This window comes from Eumetopias jubatus, unplaced genomic scaffold, assembly GCF_037043125.1.
Source record: "Eumetopias jubatus isolate StellerSeaLion01/CBP00866 unplaced genomic scaffold, mEumJub1_p1.0 scaffold_3, whole genome shotgun sequence".
Classification (NCBI taxonomy): domain Eukaryota; kingdom Metazoa; phylum Chordata; class Mammalia; order Carnivora; family Otariidae; genus Eumetopias; species Eumetopias jubatus.
Window position 1 is genome coordinate 25514937 of NW_028274809.1, and position 19961 is coordinate 25534897.

Below are 19961 nucleotides of genomic sequence, written 5' to 3' on the forward strand. Positions count from 1 at the left end.
ACCTCCATTTCTAGTGGGCCCAGTAGTGGTACTCGGTCCTTTTACATTTAAGATTGTTTTGTCATACTTGAATTGTTCATTCATGTACAGAATCTCGATTGATTCTACATATCCTTTTGAAAAGACCTCTAGTTTCTTTTTTTTTTTTAAAGATTTTATTTATTTATTGAGAGAGAGAGAGAATGGTAGAGAGCATGAGAGAGAGGAAGGTCAGAGGGAGAAGCAGACCCCCTGCTGAGCAGGGAGCCCGATGCGGGACTCGATCCCGGGACTCCAGGATCATGACCTGAGCCGAAGGCAGTTGCTTAACCAACTGAGCCACCCAGGCGCCCAAGACCTCTAGTTTCTTGACACCTATGAGAATGCTCTTTTAAACATTTAGGGGGTTTTGGGGGGGCACATTTTAGCATACTTTGAATTTAGAAATATCAGAATCATGCTGCAGTTACTTTTGAATGGTGTTCTGGATTAGATAATATTTTTGTCATAAAAAGGAGGATGTGATTCTTAAGTTACAATTTTAGACCATGTTGCAATGGATATTACTTTCAATAGGAAATAATAGTCACCAATTTTTGAAAGAAATAACTTAAAATGATTGGGATTTTGAACTCTGGAATAAGACAGATATTATTTTTCTTAAAAAAAATATTTTGGGGTGCCTGGGTGGCTCAGTCGTTAAGCGTCTGCCTTCGGCTCAGGTCATGATCCCAGGGTCCTGGGATCGAGCCCCACATCGGGCTCCCTGCTCCGCGGGAAGCCTGCTCCTCCCTCTCCCACCCCCCCTGCTTGTGTTCCCTCTCTCTCTCTGTCAAATAAATAAATAAAATCTTAAAAATATATATATATAGTTCTTGGAGTGCCTGGGTGGCTCAGTTGGTTAAGCGTCTGACTCTTGACTTTGGCTCAGGTCATGATCTTAGAGTGGTGAGATTGAGCCCCGCCTGGGCTCTGCGCTGGGCATGGAGCCTGCTTAAGATTCTCTCTCTCCCTCTCCCTCCGCACCCCACCCCGTTCACGCACACACGTGCTCTGTGCTCCGTGTCTCTCTCTAAAAATAATAATAATAAATAAAAATTTAAAAATTAAAATAAAAAATAATTCTTCCTTTTTTTGTCTATGTGATTTTAGGCAAGTTATTTAACTTCAGTTTTTTATCTATATGATAGTACCTAACTCAAAGCGTTGGTGCTACCAGAATATAAGACATAAGTGCCTCACATACAGAAAACACTATGTAAATAATATAATTATTACAAGTAGTAAATAGCCACTTAGAAAATAGCTCGCATAAGGATACTTAAATATGAGAGCATTTTAATTTCTGGTCTCCAAACCCCTGATCTCAATTTATGTTATTGTCTGCAGTCGTGATTGTACTTACAGAGGTCCATGCTCTATTTATTTGAATTGAATTGAATATTAAGAACACATAAGTAACATAAGACATTGTTGTCACTGGATGACATGACTCACGCAAGTATTTATTCTTTATAAATTAATTAAGCCTTTTGCTTTCTGTTTTTACTGCCAAATATTTAGACAGATATTAAAATGTATTTTGGCAGTCTTGTCAAATCCAAGCTTGGTACTTTGGCTTTCCTATTTCTGAAATCGCTCACCCTTTTCATTTAAAAAATCACAACAGACTAGTCACAAAAGCAGTCACCTCTAACTTCTGAATCATCAAAGGCCATTTCCCATATGTTTTCCAAAAGAGGCAGCTGTTGTTATACATAATTTCATGAAATCCCATTTTCCTCCTTTAAATTTTGAGAGGGAAAAAAATCTTATAAAAGCCGTCAGACATAAAACTGTCACTCTCAATTGTAGATTGAAATGGTATCAAGCAGTTTTCTCATCTAAACTTTGGTGATGGGTAGTTATTCCTTTAGACATAGAGAAACACGGTTTTATATGTGCTATGCAGTAGAGGCAGTGTACTGAAGAAGAGTAAAGATTCTGGATTCAGAAGAAACAATGACAATTAATACTGAGAACCTGCTGTAAGCCACATCTTTTCTTAAGTAACTTGTAAGGATTTACTTCTCGGAACAATCCAGAGAATTTGTGATCTTAATATCCCTGTATTGGAGATGAAAAAACTGAGGCGTGGAGGAATAAATAATTCATCCAACATAACACTGCTAAATGCTAGAGTATGAACCCAGGTAGTGTATTTGTTTGCTAGGGTTGCCATAACAAAATACCACAGACCAGGTAGCTTAAACAGATGTTTATTTTTCTCACAACTCTGGAGTCTTGAAATCTGAGATCAAGAAGTCAACAAGGTTGTTTTGCTTCTGAGGCCTTGCTCACAGACTTGAACGTCAATATTCTTGTCTTCTTTCTATGTATGTCTGTGTCCTAATTTCCTCTTCTTTTTAAGGACACCAGTCATATTGGATTAACGTCATCCCAGTGACCTCATTTTGACTTACCTTTTTAAAGACCCTACTCCAAATATGGTCACATTCTGAGATACTGGGAGTTATGATTTCAACCATAAATTTTGAGGGATCACAGTTGAGCTCATAACAGGCAATCTGACTTGTGTCCACAACTTTATGAACTATATAGCACCAATTGTTTAATTAATAAATTTTAATATCAAATATATATATGCTTGCATATCATTTCCCAATCCTAAACTATACAAAATATTTGCAAATATTTGCCATAATTATACTAACAATAAAAGTATAATGAAATTGATCATTTTTTTAAGATCTTCGACTTTAAGCACTTAGCAGGAATTTGTCCTATTTTTCAGAAGAGAAATTAAGGTTAAATAACTTGTGCAGTTATTTGCACAATAAGTACATGAAGACAAAAGTCAGACTAATACCTGTCAGACTGCAGCATCCAAATTTAATCAATGGACTGCATTGCCCTAAGCAGTTTGATTTTCTATGGAGGAAAATGCTCATCACATGTACAATGTCTATAAAAATTACAACACTTTAATTCATGTGTAGGCTCAGTTGTATGAGAATGCTGATAACTAATAATTTCCTTTTAATTTAAGTTGTATCTATAATTAATCAAAGTTTAATTCAAAGGTCTCCAGATACTCTTACTATTCTGCATTTATGCAGTGTATCTAATTTCAGTTAAAATTCAATTCCCTAAATCACTAAAGCTTAATGTGCATATCTGATGGGAAAAGAACGAATTCAATACTATATTTTAAATAGTTATAAAGGAGTGTCAGTTTAGAATTCAGGTTTAAAAATGTAGACCAATCTGTATAAACACATGGAAAAGAAAAGATTACACACACACACACACACACACACACACACACATTTTAAATTATAAGAGAAATGAAATTTTTAACAATACAGATTTTTTTTAATATAAAGACACTTAAAATTGAGATTTGTATATGATTATGTAAATGAATCTACAAAAGCTCCCTATTTAACTTGTGGAAACTATCTCTGATATAACAAGTCTATGATACAGGGATATAACTGAGCTAGGTCAGGAGATGAAGGACCATTTGGGGGTGTCCTGAAGGGGGCCTGTTAGGAACTCTCTGGCCAGCTAAGCCAGATATAAAGGACAAAGAAAGATGATAACTTTGGAAGAGTTAAGTTGTCCTCTTTGCAGTAGAACTAAAGTGTTCACTACTAGGGTTAAGAGCTGGCTAAGTGGCCAGTGATGATGAATGAAAGGCCTGTAGATTCTTAGAAAGTTAAGGATTGTAATAGCACTAGCATCCAAAAGACTGGCTAGTAATGGCTGGGAGTTAGCAGTTTTGCTGGGAAGAATTGGATCAGATTCTTTGCCCCCTCCGCCAGTGTTATTTCATGCCAGGTAAAATGAGCATGAATTCACCTCTGCCACAGTCAGGTACATGACATTTCTCCTTTCTCTATTTTCCCAAATCTAATCAGATCAGACTTTGAGTTCCTGCTTGCCAGGGTAGCATAATCCCTGGAGTTTTAAGGAACCTGGGAAAACTGAAAGCAAGACTCCAAAGCCAAATATGCTGTCGCATTTGGAGATGTCACATGGGAATGAGGTATATAGTCAGTCAATCTCTATTTCTACATGCAGCAGGAATATGTAATGTTTGCTATATGCTTATTAATTATTTCCCAGTAAATTTCTTAATATTATGTCATAGTTAAGAATGTTCTCTACTTTAGAAATTCCCAGTCTTGCTGTAAGGGGCAGGGACAGAAATTAATTGCCTAGGGAAACTTAATGGAAAGCCTTAGTGATAGAGAGGTTACAATTTGCTGCTACATTTGTCACTGTCAGAGAACACATAAATTCTATAGTCATTACCAGCAGAGGGGCTTTCCTCCCCCCCCCCATAGTTCTCTGCTCCCTACTCTTCTCTGTAATACTACGGATTTAATTTCAAGTCTACTGATTGTAAGTAATCACTGTTTTATTTGTGGAGGTCTTGACTGATGGAGTATGTTAGTATTATTTGAGGATGATACCTAATTGGGTATGAGTACATAAGACACAGGAAACAGAGTTTTATACACAGAGCCAAGAATGTATAATTGCTTTTAATGTGCATAACATTGTTCCTAAACACTGATTAAATATTCAGGAATCATGAGGTATTGCAATCACTTAAATCTTAAGTGGATGAAGGAACCTTTAAGGAGATATTTACTCTTCTCACTAGGATCAAATTAGAACCAACTAAAATAAAAGAATAAGGAAATTGTGTCAAATACAAAATTAACAGTTGTTATAAGAATTGTGAAATGAAATAGAGATTTAAAAAATAAAGACTGATTTTTCTTGAATGATCTGCAAGTAAAGCCCAGTGAAGCAGTCCAATCTCTTCTAATCTTTGATTGAATGATATCCATTGAAAATCCTGGGAACATTATAATTTCAGATTTCATATTTTTTCTAAAAATATTTTATGGGAGAACAGTGTAAATTTCTATTCTTTAGAGCAAACCATGTATTTTTTTTCTGGATTTATTGCTAATATGGATATATTGCTAATATGGGAAGCTGGTCAAATTTCTTTTTTTTTTTTTTTTTTCATTTTTTTGGTTTCCATCATCAAACGCCCTAAGCAGAACAAATCATCCCTGGGTTAGAAAAGTTCTGAAGCATTTAAGGCTTTAATGATCTTCAGTTATATTCACTTCTTGAACAAAACAGCTGTAGAAGCATACATTGACAATGGAAATCAATCAGTTTTAGACAGCAGAAACTTACACCACAAGGAGAGAGATATGTCTTTAGGTGGGTATTCACTCTTCAGTTGACAAAATAGGCAGTTTCCTGGAACTAAATGTACTGAGCCAGAACCAGAGTCAGGGTTTTCTTTTTGTTGGGGCATTCTGGTGATTTCTACTTACCACTGTGGTCCTTGGGCACAAGTCATGATTATGTTGTTCAAACAACGTTTTTATTAGCAGAAAGTTCATAAAATCATTTTCAATGGAAAACAATATCTAAAAAGACCATAAGCATTGTTTTCTACTTTCCAATTCTACTTCATTCAACAGCCATTATTGAATGTCTGTTCAGTGCCAGACTCTGTACTAAAGGCTATAACATACACAGAAACAGTATAAGGAACCAGTTCTGTAATTTAGGAATAAATTACAAGTTGAAGAGGCAACATATAAAAAAGATATAAGGGGGGGCGCCTGGTTGGCTCAGTCAGTTAAGTGTCTGCCTTTGGCTCAGGTCCTGATCCCAGGGTCCTGGGATCAAGCCCCAGATTGTGCTCTCTGCTCAGTGGGGAGTCTGCGTCTCACTCTCCCTCTCCCTCTGCCTCTCTCCCCCTTGCTCATGTTCTCTCTCTCTCTGTCTCAAATAAATAAAATAAATAAAATCTTAAAAAAAAATATAAAGGTTACATAACAAAGATTAAAGCCAATGGTTCCTCTGTAATAAAGTTATAATTATTTTTATTTTCAAATCAGATTGTTTACAGATAGTTTTGGCTGTTACCAGAAATAATAATATTTGTAATAGATAGCATCTATTGAACACTTACTGTTTGCCAGACGCTTTTCTTTAGCTTTTTGGGTTTTTTTTAAGATTTTATTTATTTGAGAGAGCAAGAGAGAGAGAGACAAGTTCACACTGAACATGGAGCCTGATGCAGGGACTCAATGAGCCTGAGATCATGACCTGAGCCGAAATCAAGGGTTGAAGGCTTAACTGACTGAGCCACCCAGGTCTCCCTAGATACTTTTTATAAGTGTCTTATAAAATCTTTTTAATAGAGTTATTGCTATCTTTTATTTTAAAATAAAGAAACTGAGCCTCAGTGAGGGTAAACAATTTTAACAAGACTACAAAGCCAGTAAGTGTGAAGGCTGGTAAGTGTGAAGTGTTTTGAGCTCAGCTTTGCTTGGCAGTTGAGCCCACATTTTTTACCATTATTCTAAGAGTCTAATTAGAGTCAGTTCCCAAGTGAAAATGGAACTAATGGTGAGTGTGTTAGGAAGAATGGATACTATGACATGCTCTAGACAAAAGATTGATAATATATCCTCCATCCCCAATGTTTATCTTTGTGTATCATTGTACTTTAGAGCACTTGGTAATTATTGTATACAAGTTAAAGGATAAATTACCTTTATAGTGAATGAAAAAATTTTACTTGTTAGACCAAATGATATTGGAAAATGTTTTTGATCTCTCTTCTAAGGACACAAAGGGATTAGAGTTCAACCATTGAAACAGTGATTGAAGGAGGATTTGTAGGGCTCTAGGGATAGACTATTCCAGGCAAGTGCAATTTCAAACACATGTGGTATACAAACAATGCATGCTACTGTTGACCTTTCACCTCTTTTTTCTATCACCCTAAGAATTCATCTCTTTAATCCACAATTCTCAGTGTCCCAGGAATGCTTATAGTGGCTTAGAGTTCCCAATCCAGTGCCAGACATGAATAGTTCCATAGGTTCCTTGACCCTTCATCCATTTTGGACCTTCCATCCATTTAATGGACTCTTTGCTCCATTAGGATTCTATTTTTCTAGGTGATTAGTGTTAGCAGGTTCATTCCTAAGAATTGGGGGACCTGGGATGAGAGTATAAATGAAGGTCTACATATTTTGTGTCATTATTCTTTATTATAAATATAATAATTATTATTAAAATATGATCTATCCTCCCACTTTGACAGAAATATCTTTATAACAACTTGGATGGCTGGGTGAAATGTTAGAATTTTTGAACTCCTCAGTAGTATGGTGGCATGGAGAGGGATGGACTCCAGCCTTCAGCCCCTCCTTTAACCAGTTCTGTCCAGTGTCATAGGAAGCTTTGAGCAGAGTGACACTTAGGCTGTACATCTAGCCATCCATACACTCTCCACTCAAACATCTGCACCTGGACCACCCATCCTTGCTAGGTGTATGCATGTTGGTCGCATAGTCTGCTGACTGGGGGACAGAACTGGAAAGATGATATCACAGGCTCTAGATGAGGGATTGGGGCAATTTGGGAATGAAATTCTGGGATCACAGGGATCTGGAGCATTGGTCTTCTCTAGAGAAAAGGAATGCAGGTTCCAGATGGGTATTTTTCTTGACTCTGTAGACTTTGCCTATTGGTGAAGATATGGCCAGAGAAAAGCCAGAGTGCTCAGCAAATATTTATTGGTTTTTCACTATGTGCCTGTACTGTTGTAGTTACATGAGACATGAATGAACAAATTAAAGTGCTTGCCCTTGCAGAGCTTATATTCTGAGAAAGGGAGAGACAGACTATAAATACTAAATGTAATAAATATATATACTATATAGTAAATTTAAGGTGAGAAGTACTATAGAGACAATAAAAGTTAGAGCAGGAAAAGGTGGGAGAACTGTTAGTCAGCATTGGCTTCAACTGAGGTTTGAGATTTTGAGAAAAAACTTGAAGGCAGTGAGGAAATTAGCCAAAAAGAGAACAAAAGGGAAAGAAACTCAGGCCTTTAAGAGTGTAGTAAACACCTCGAGGTAGGACCACACTTAGAATGTTAGAAGAACAAGGAAACCAGCAAAACTGGAATAGAGCGAGGGCGCCTGGGTGGCTCAGTTGGTTAAGCAACTGCCTTCGGCTCAGGTCACGATCCTGGAGTCCCGAGATCGAGTCCCGCATCGGGCTCCCTGCTCGGCGAGGGGCCTGCTTCTCCCTCTGACCCTCCCCGCTCTCATGTAGTCTCTCTCTCTCTCTCTCTCTCATTCTCACTCTCTCAAAATAAATAAATAAATAAATCTTAAAAAAAAAACAAAAAACTGAACTAGAGCAAGAAAGGAAGAGGGTTAAAAAAAGAAGTTACATAAAGAACTGATGACCAGACCATATAGTATCGTACTGTGCAACAGAAATATAGTGATAGCCATAAAAATATTATTTTAAATTTCCATGTAGCCATAATAAAAATGTAAAAAAATGTTAAAAATTAACCTTAATAATCCATTTTATATACCTCAATTTATCTAAAATGTTATCATTTCAACATGTAATCTTTGAAATCAAGAGTGTATTTTATCTCAATTCATACCAGCTATATTTCAATTGTTCAGTAGCTATATCTAGTTAGTTGTTGCTGCATTGGGCAGAACAGATAGATTTTGACTCATCAGTGAAAGAATTTTGTCTATTACTTTGAGTGACTAGGGAGATGTTTCAGGATTTTAAGAATTGAAGTGTCTTGATTTGATTTATGTTTAAAAACAATCAGGTCTGGGGCCCTGGGGGGCTCAGTGGGTTAAGCATCCGACTCTTCATCTCGGCTCAGGTCTTCATCTCAGGGTCATCCATTCAACTGGGCTCCATGCTGGGCATGAAGCCTACTTAAAAAAAAAAAAAATCGGGTCCTGCCTTAACTGAAAATACATGATAAAGGATCAAAAGAAGTAGAAACAGGGAGACCTATTGCAGTAATCTTGATAAAGGAATGATGATGGCTCAGATGATAGCAGTGGTTGCCATAAGAGGTGGTTGAATTCCTGATCATTTTAAAGGTAGAAAAAATAGGACAGATTACATTTAGTGTATGATGAAAGGGGAATCAAGAATGACCCCAAGACTTGGGCCTAAATAATAGGAAGACTGGGTTGACCTCAACTTGAGATGAGAATGGCTGTTAGAAGGTTGGGACAAGGAAGCTGATTTGGATAGGTATATCTGAAAAGTCTATTAGGCGTTCAGGTGAAGATGTGGGGTAGGCAGTTAGATAGGAGTCTAGAGTTTAGGGGACAGGTTGGAGGTAAAAGTTTGGAGATCATCAACCTAAAACTGGATAAGGTCACCAAGGAAATGAGAGTGGATAGAAAAGAGAGTACCAAAGACTGAGCACTGGGAAATCACAATTAAGAGGTCTATACTGGCATGAAATTGACATTAAAATAACATCAAATATTTTACCACTTCTGTATTTATATATATATATATATATATATATATATATATATATATACACACATATATATACATATATAAATTTTATTTTTTATATTTAATTTTTTAAAACCTTAATACATATATTCATAGCTGTCACAATCTTGATTATTTTACTGAAGAACTGTAACTTTAAATGAAACCTAAGGGCTTTTTTTGTGACTTTTTTTGCTTTAAAATGTACTACAAACTTTCAAGTAATTAACTTATACTATATTAAACAATACATAGTCAAAATAAAATTGTGGCTGTAGGGGCGCCTGGGACAGAGCTCTGCATCATTGGGCTCCCTGCTCAGCGGAAAGTCTGCTTCTCCCACCTCCTCCCCCTCCCCCACTCATGCTCTTGCTCTTTCTCTCTCTGCTCTCAAATAAACAAAATCTTGTAAAAAATTGTGGTTGTAATTAAATTAGAGATCATTACCAGTCTTTAATACATATTGTTTATATTTGTGTTTCCCAGAGACATACAAGTTAACTGTCTCTGATAATGATAGCATTAAACATCGATATAGCAGTTTAAAATACATTCCATAGTCTACAAACTCATGCAGCTTTGTTTTATTTGCGATAAGCTTATGAATTTGTTTTATAAAAATTTTGGTTGATGGCTAGGTGTTCTTACCTCATTTTCGTCTGTCAAAGAATGACATATTTATTCCTTTAATTATATTCAAATCCCAGGTATGGTGAATGTTTTATAAAACAAAATCCATTATTTTACTATAAGTACATTCATGACTTTTTTAAAGAGTACAGCTCATACTTCAAATGAGATTCTAACCTTTTGTGTTCTTGTATTATCAAGGTAATTATTTACAATATAATGTGGAAATTAGTGTACTGAAAAATAATTTCTAATTTTTTTAACAAAGGCAATTGTTTGTTTCTTTTCAGTCTATTCGAGAAGTCACAGGCTACGTGTTAGTGGCTCTTAATCAGTTTCGCTACCTGCCTCTGGAGAATTTACGCATTATCCGTGGGACAAAACTTTATGAGGATCGATATGCCTTGGCAGTATTTTTAAACTACAGAAAAGATGGGAACTTTGGACTTCAGGAACTTGGACTGAAGAACTTGACAGGTAAGAAAAATATACAAAATTGCAAATATGCTCTCATTATCAATTTAATGCAATAAACATACACACATGTGTGTAAGGTTACTGTAGTATGTGTTATACTGAGGAACACTATAAAGCATTTAAATATCTAGTCTTTATTCGTTTTATGGGAAATAATGCCTTGTGAGGCCCTTGCTTTTATTTACAGATATTGTAAGTGCAGTCTGAAAAATACCATAATACTGTATCTCAGCTGAACAGAAGTACACTCTAAGGAAATGCTCAGTGACTGAAAACTGAGATAGGAAGCAGGTTTAAGAATGGTCTCAGGTGAACAGTGGACCACATCATCAAATCTCTGCAATAAATAACACCACCACCTTCACCCTTGTTAGAGCTCAGTAAATACACAAGTCTTTATGTCTAGTTCCACTAATCTAGTGTTTTGCACAGTCCCTTATTTTTGGAAGATGTACCTTGATTTACTAATTTAGTTTTGATTTATTTTATTCAGTAATTCACTAAATGCCATCAGAAATTCTTTCTCAGAATGTTTCAATATCATCAGTGATTTTTCCCCTAAGATTGGAAAAAGGAATTGCTAACAACCTAAACTTATTACCTTGCTGCAAAAAACAAGAAAACACAACACTTTGTAGGAATTTGTTTTGTAAGCTGGTCCTGGCATTCCTGCAGGTACCCTTTCAGTCCATATAGTTCATAGCTCACACAGGCTATCGTAGGAGGTTTGGTAGGAGGTTTGGTATAAGGTTTCAAATCATGAGTTTTGCTATGTGTGCCTGTAGTCAAGTAGTGCTAATTAGTAATTAATTATCATCTCACAGTGGGATAAAGGAGTTTAAACTATTAATTTAACCTACATTAATATGATCTATATTTTGCATCAAAATACATAGTGATTTTATGTGTGTTTGAGTCCACTCAGTGGTAATGTTTCTTGACATTAAAAAAGTACAATTTTTAGAGGTATTGCCTCAAAATACTAAGTAAAAATAACATTGATATTGTCAGGTCACTAAGATTTTTGTTTCTTTAATTCATAGTGGATATAAAATATTTTAAGTTAGAAATAGCTTCATAGTTAGCCAGACATGTAAGCTAAAATTGGATATTTTGGATGAAGAAAGGAATACTGATTATGTTATTTATTTTGGACATGATTGCTATAGAACTGATGGCATAATGGTAAATGCAAATTATTCAGAATTTATAGATTCCTTCATTAACATTTTACTTTTTTTGTTCTTTCCTTTCAAAGATAGTTTCCTTATTGAAGAGTAGGGTTTTTGACTAAATTGCTACTTGCATGGAAATAATGATAGGAAGAATTTTAGAAATGGAATGGATGGAGAGAAATTGAATGATTGAAGTTAAGAGTCTAAAAATAATATAATCCGGTTAAAACTTGCATAGGAATAATTATGGTTTATTAAATGATTTTCCTCTATTTAAAGAAAAAATCAATACTTTTTTTTAAACTTTTTATAATACTTGTGTTATTATTCCATAATATGTGCTATTTGAACAACCTTTTCATCCAGAAAATCAATCTTAAAGAGCTATCTTATTTATTTTTACAGTTAACATTAGTACTACTCCAATATTTTTTAAGTTATTTAATCAAAATTATGCCACATTTAAACATACCTTATTTATTGAGTGAGCTCACACCATGATTGCTTTTGATTGTGACAGTTTGTGTCATACCAAAATACAGCACTGTTATTTCAAGAACATTATGCCATGTTCTGCCAGAAAGTCTTATAATATTTGTGTGTGTGTAAAGTAAGTAGAAGTGAGTAACTAATAAGTGGCTAAGAGAATGAGTTGATTGTTCAGAACAAAAAATGTGTTTGTTCAAGAGTTATTAATTTCTTTTTGAATATAAAGAAAAGTAAAAATAAATGGTGGAAAATTTAGACAACTTGGAAATTGCCCAGATATCTTAATATATTTATTAGGTGGCTGAGAATTACATGTGAACATCAGTCCAGCATCATTGATCTTACTCTAGGTAATTGAAATCAGTAGTGTAACTCTAGTTTTGAAGATCGAAAGTCACACGATAAGCATGATTCTGTTTGTGTGTAAGAATATATGAGGAAGGGTAGGAGACACCTCACTGTTCATATAAAGAGGAATTGGGGAAGAAATTTGCTCTATAGTTGTATCTTAAAGAATTGAGTGTTCTAGGTAACCTAGTAAAGTAACCAGCAAACATTGCAATTCACTTCAGATAAGGCTGTTTTTGTGTTTTGGAAAGATAATTTTTCTGTCTTGTTTGTTTATGTGTTATACAAAGCAAGCTGATAAAAATTTAAAACAGTTTTAGGGTTATATTAAGTGTAGGGCTCCAGGGTTGGCCCTAATTTTAGGGCTGTCTTATATAATATGAAGGGAAATAGAAAACCTGCTGAGTAGCCAAATATCTCACTACTTCACTGTCTAGTGAATTAAAATTTTAACTTGGTTCTTGAAAATAAAAAATAAAAATAAAATAAAGAACCATTCTTAAAGAACCAACTGTATCAGCATCACCTGGGTATTGTTAGAAATGCGAATTTTGGGGCTTTATCTGAGACCTAATGGACCAGAAACTCTTGTGGTAGGGCCCATCAATATGTATTTTAAGGATCCCCCCCATGATTCTGATGGCCACAAAAGTTTAAGAAGCAGTCTGTTTTTAATTAAAGATATGTTACCAAGAACCAATAGCATGATATCTAGTTAACCTCTTCACTTACTTGATCTAAATAATTTTCATCCACTTATCATCTCCTAGAGGGAAGGGAAGGAATGGGACAGAGAACAGGTGAATTTGTGATTGAATGATGAGAAATACTCCTTAGGTTGAGGTGAGAATGAAAAGAGCATACTAGGTGCCTAGATGAAAACGTGTGGGTATTAAAGAGCTTGGAGGTTAGCAAGATGCTGGGAGTAAACTTTCTTCTGTATTGCCATTTGGTCTGGTACCAACTTTGCATAGTGGTAAACCATAACAGGGACAATAATAATCATGGTCAATTTTTCCTTCTAAGCAAAATTTTATTTTTAAACACTTTCAACAAGATAAATAACAAGTACTACTTGTAAGGTAGGAAGTATGCAGGTTGTAACAAATAATTTTGAGATTATGAATTCATATATATATTTAATATATATGTAACATTTTTGTTTTTCCTGAAATCTTTTTTGCAGTGTTGACCCTAGAATAATATGACTTTTTTTTATTACGTTTGTTGCCTGTAAACTCTATCTTTGTGAAAAGGTATGTTTGTTTAACTTGAGACTGTCATATATAAGGATTAATGGTTGGATGCCACTTATCAAAGATATAAATTAACTTCCACACATTCTTATTAATCAGCTTGATGGTCACCAAAAGCTATTGCTTGGACTATAGTTATTACTATAGATCTTACTTAGAGACTTTCATTTTGGTTGTGCCCGAAGACAAGAAACATAAACATATTTTTCTGGCTACTGCTGCTACTCACATTTCCCTGGTTCATTGTCAGTGACGTGGACAGAGTGGAGAAGAGGCAGGTCCCTAGGCTAGAGATACGCTGCACAATCTAAAAGGGAGTAAGGAACTTGTCTTGGCAATCCCTAGGTGCTGTGTTAGACTGGGTAATCCTTTTCTGGTCAGGGGAGAGACCATATTTCCATCAATGTGTCCATCAGGCATGTAACCTTCTTGAGGCCATTGAGAATGACAGTACTGAACCAGAGGACTGCAGAGCTGGAGAGAATTCATTACTTCCTTTGTTAAGGTCACTTGCATGTGGCTGTGGCTTTATTAATCACTCCCATTATGGTGTTCTGCTGTTTGTTTGTTTATTTTTATAAGATCCTTCTTAACAAAATATCCCTATTCTAAATTCAAATCAACATCTAATATATTTACAACTTTAAGTCTACAAGCTTCTACTTATTTAGTTACCTGTCTGACCAAAATCTAAATGTCATTGTATGAGGCAAAAAAAAAAAAAAACCCAAAAACCCAAAAACCAAACAACAACAACAACAACAACAAAAAACTATTATTTTCTCCTTTCTGGAATTTATAGAACTACCTCATCTGAATAATATTATACAATCTCATCTATATGTGATATTGTAGATATGAAGGAATCTTTGAGAAATACCTAGATTCATATCTATTCTACTATTCATATTCTATTTATAATGATGATAACCTGAATACAAATTTACTACATAAATATGTACATTTTTCTTACCAAATTTCACCTTAAATATTTGGATTTTCATTTTATGAATTATTAGAATATCTCTTTTGAATAGGTAAAATTTGAGGTGATACCAATATACAATTTATGTTTTCCAAATATTAGCCAAATACTCTCCATATTTTCAGACCAACACATTCATGTATTAGTACCTTTATTTAATGTTTTATGACTATTCTAATTATTTGGTTAACTGTGTACTGTATCATCTTGATTAGATTGTCATTTGATATGTGGACAAGCAAACATTTTAAACAGATACAAAACGCTGAAGTTGTTTTTGGGAGCCCTCAATAATAATGGAAGGATATATTAAGTTTACTGAGTTCTAGTAGACTAAAAATAAAATGAAATGCTTGGTTCAGGAGATAGAACATCTGATGTAAGAACATTTAAATTTCTCAAACCCCTTCAGCATTATTCACTGACAGTCAAGTAAATAACCTAACACTGAAATGGACAGGCCATCTGCAGGCAACGCAATGTATGTCAAAGAGCATGGGTGTGGAATCAGAAAAACAAAACAAAACAAACAAACAAAAAAAAACCCGTTCAAATGTCAGATCACCACTTACAGTCTGAGTGTCTCTCTGAGACTTAGATTCTTCATCTTTAAAATTGAGAAGAGAATTCCACCTCACGATGTTATTATAGACATTAAAAAAATAGAGAACTTGTCAACCACAGCACCTTTCCCATAGAGTATACTTAGGAAACCTTCATCTTCTTTCACTGTATTGTTTTGTCCTTAGCTTTTCTTTGTGCCAACACAGTGACAAAACAATTGTACCTGTTTCTTCATATTCAAATAGGTTCCTGTTGCTTCATTGGGGCCTTGAAAAGTGACTTGTTTAGACAAAAAGATGCTCCAAATTTCAGTGTCTCTTCAGATGCCACTTTGAAGCTATTTTATGTATAGGCTCTATTTCTCTGGCAGGGAGAAGCCTGAGGCTTTTCTTTGTCTACTCTCAGTGTGATCCTGTCTTTAGTACTTCATAGCACTTCTCTCCTGTCTTTCAGTGCTCACACCAAGCACCTGTTACCCCAGCCCTTCGTTTCAAATCTCTATCATCATGTTTCACCCTTCATTGGCCCTGACATTTGCCTTGACCTAGACAAAAGACATACTCATTCTGAGTTCGTTTTCTGACACTAGAGTTGCTAAGCATTTTTCAACTGTTCTGTGAAAGGTCTTAGTAATGTTTGAGTTCAACTAGCCTAGTTCAGCAGTTGCTGTTAAATAGAATGTTTGACAAAGGTGCTGCTAATATTTACATAAGAAGAACTACTCAGCATAGTGTGGATATCTGAAGAACAAAAAAAAATGATTCCAAGAATACTCCTAGCTTAAGGATAAATTACTTGGAAGATGATTTGATCAAAACTAACCTATAGTGAAAACCCTGTGAGACAGATGGAATCAGTGAAGAGTGGCACATACTTATGAAGGCATCAATTTTTAGATCAGGTCCACAGTTTCTAAAAATGATACTCTAATCAATGTTTTCAAAGAAGGTTGTTTGCCTGCCATGTCAGAGAGTGTGTATTAACTAGAAGAAGGGGAATTATAATGATATGTTTCAGTGTCTAGGTAAAACAGAAACATATCTGAAAGTAAATACTTTAAATGTGAGATCGGTTAGAGTGGCCATTGCAGCAAATTTCTAGGACTCATTCTTAGCTTTGGAGAACTGATTAGTGAATTTATGGAATTGAATGAAGGTAAAATGGGAATTTCTTCTCCTGCTGTACCACTCATTAGAGAGGATACCGTTACTGGAGCAATAAGGGATGAGATGGGATTCTTAGGGAATGGAACAATTCCTTCTCCTCTAGCTTACATGTTTTTAGTTGTGAATACTAGGATAATCTGCTCAGGTCATAAAAAAGCAACCCTGTTGTTGATTTATGTCCCATTCAGGTATCCTGAAGGCATCCCATTCTCTGAACTACATTCTTTTTAATCCCTATAGCATCTTTAGGAAAAATATTGGGGGAAACCTAGCATTGTGGAAGTCTTTCAGGAAAATTCCCTACTTGAGACTTCAAACCTCTGTCATCATCCCTTTTTGTCCCTAAGATAGTCCAAGAACTGCAGATTCCCTTTCCTAAGAGAGAAAGCATACATATTCTAAGGAAAGAAAACATATAAGGTCAAAAAACTCCCTTCTTAAAGCTCATTTGTTGGGAAAATGTGCTTGTTTTGACATTTAGAAAGTGGAGGAGAATCTTTGCTCCTCAGGGTCCCAGATGCAGTCAGGGAAATTGATAGTGATCACTGAGTCCATGAGTCCATGATTTCACGTCAAGGAAAGCAGTTAAGTTATCATAATATCTGCCTCCTCACCCTCATCCCAGGACATTATCTTTGTTGATGCGGCAGACATTCATCCGTAAAGAGTTGGCAAATTATCTGTCTGTCTGTTTATCTATCTATCTATCTATCTAACCGTCTATCCATCTATAAATATAGATAAATAAAATATAGAGAGATAATTTCTCTTTGTTATATAGAGATAGAGATAAAGATAGATAGTTTAGTTAGAAGAGACAACTCCAAGCTTGGCAGACCCTAAAACTCTCAGTCAGAGCTAAGAAGTGAGGCTACACATTGTCGTCTTCCAATGTTACTGAAAGCACGATTATTATAATATCTCATACTGCTATGAAGTTGTATACTTGACAAGTGCTTTCAGTTTCCTTTTCTTTGTTTCACACCTAGCCTCCTCATGCTGACCTGGAAAGTGTCTTTATTGTAATTTTACATCTGAGAAACTAGATCTAAAGTCTTGTGGCTGATAAGAGCACCTTGTTCTAGAATTTAGATCTATTTTCCTTCTCTTCCTATTGTGTCATTCCTAAGAAGTGTTTAGGATAGTTTCTCCAGGTGAGACTATGTACTCAGTGAAATACTAAATTGGCTATAAGCATAAATAATCCAGACTTTAAACAGAAGGTCTTAAGGTTGTATTTTAGAAAGAACTTTCTGATTTTAGTTGTTGTATAATACTTGAATACATCATGAATGTACCTATGAAAAATAGTGGTAAGGTGACAATAAAATACAGTCACACACACAAAATGACACTATTGTATATACTGGATTTGATTTAAAAGTATCAGATCTATTAACTAGTTTTATAGCCACTGCCATTCAACTGTGACTTTTTAAAAATCAAGGTTACTGGGGTGCTTGGGTGGCTCAGTCAGTTAAGCGGTTAAGCATCTGCCTTCAGCTCAGGTCATGATCCCAGGGTCCTGGGAGCGAGCCCCTCATCTGGCTCTCTGCTCAGCAGGGAATCTGCTTCTCTCTCTGCCCCTCCCCCTGCTTGTGCTCTGTCTCTCTCTTGCGTGCTTTCTCTCTCTCTCAAATAGATAAATAAAATCTTTAAAAAAATAAATAAAAATCAAAGTTACTAAACTCTTAGTCATAACTCACGTTTATTAATAGGCTCAATTTTACTGGTAAAAAGTTCAGGATTCTTTTGGAAAGTGATGTCAATTCAAATATTTGTTAGCTTTGTTTTTTTCCACTTGTATATTCAAGACACTGTGCTGAGATATGAGTTATTCTAAATTAGCTCTACCTACCTGTGTTCTCTCAGTAAATATTATACTTCTGACAAATATTTACCTACCAACTGCAATGTGAAAGCACTGGGAAAGCATTTTCCCCAATTCTATTATTTATAGTCAAGTATCTCCATGGGGTCAAGAGCCTCCATTTTAATCTGTCTTAACTTCAAAAGCATCAGGTGCCCTATAGAGCTTTCTGTGATGATGGAAATATTCAATCTGTGGTGCACAATTGAGAAGCCAAATGTGGCTACTGAGAACTTGAAATGTAGCTAATTTGGAGGAAATGAATTTCTACTTTTATCTACTTTTAATTCATTTTAATTTAAATGGCCACATGCAGTGATCAATATTAGAGATCATAATAGTGATCATATTAGGACAGCACTAAAAGGACAGCATCTTTTACTGAACACCAGGGCAGTAGGCAAGGATATTTACCTGCAGAATACCATGGAGAATGAGAACATAGACTCTGAATTGAGACCGCTTCCCTTCAAATTCTCTTATTCAACTTTCTAAACGTCAGTTTCCTCATCTTTAAATGAGTATAATGGGAACTCTCTGTAAGATGGTTGTGAAAATTAAATTGTAAATTATGAAAATAGCATTAAATGCAGTTCCTGCAATGAATATTATTCATTATTATTTGAGAAGTATGCTTTTGGTAAGAATAATAGAAACAGCCTGTTTTTATATTCATTGAAAGCATGTTATGCCTATATAATCAAATTGTAAGATACAAAATGTGTCATTTATGATTTGGGACTTGACCAGATCTTATATTTGAGTAAGCTGCATTGCTTCTTAATGTGTTTTAAGCTCTGGTTATTGTAACAGGTTTTCTGTTTGATAGAAATGTGACTTTTCAAAAATGAGATTTTTACTCTCATCTTCAGTTGCCACAGTATATAAGTACCTAGTTATAAATAGGTCCCAATGTCTATTTTTTAAGTGACTTTATTGAAAGAAATAAGGATCAGGAGATTATAATGATTTTTTTTTTTTTTGTAGCAGAGAAACTATATTGAAAATCTGTTGATTCTTTCTAGCATAAATAATGCCCACGTCCTTAGGAGTCTCTATTCCACACTGAAAGTTCATATTCATAACATAATATTTATATAATAACAAGAAAGTCACAAAAGAAATTCCTCTATAAAATGTTTTATCAAATAGATGTCTACCATATTTCATCAAATCTAAGTCACCATCAGTTTTAAGAAATATTTATTGTTTTCAGGCCACACTAAGAGAAAAAGTGAAAGCCCAACAGAAATGTAAAAGATTGTATGATGAATCAAGATTTTAGAGATATTAAATATGGAAAATGCATTTTAGAATTGATAAAATATAGTAATATGTAAAGGGAAGAGAGATACAACAAACCCCTTATTAACTTTCTAGAAAATAGCTGTACTTGTAATGGTGAAACTGTTTACTGTGGAAGTATATCAAACAAGTTATAATAGAAATGGCCAATATTTCATAAATGATGAATGGAATTTTCCATTCATCTGTATCTATCAGGGAATAAATAAATATAAATCCCCATGGCTCAACATGTTTTGATGTAATAAACTAACCTGGAAATTTGAATTATTTATTTATTTTTTCTGTTGTTGTTTCTGAGAATTTTCTGATTTATTG

General features: G+C 34.9%; 1 protein-coding gene across 1 annotated transcript in view; it reads left to right on the forward strand.

The window, feature by feature from the left end:
* Positions 1 to 19961, forward strand: part of ERBB4 (erb-b2 receptor tyrosine kinase 4) — a 680938-nt gene that overhangs the window by 170984 nt on the left and 489993 nt on the right. Inside the window, exon 3 of the mRNA XM_088021952.1 lies at positions 10299 to 10485. Within this exon, the coding sequence (XP_087878078.1) occupies positions 10299 to 10485 (187 nt within the window). The remainder of the gene's footprint in view (positions 1 to 10298; positions 10486 to 19961) is intronic.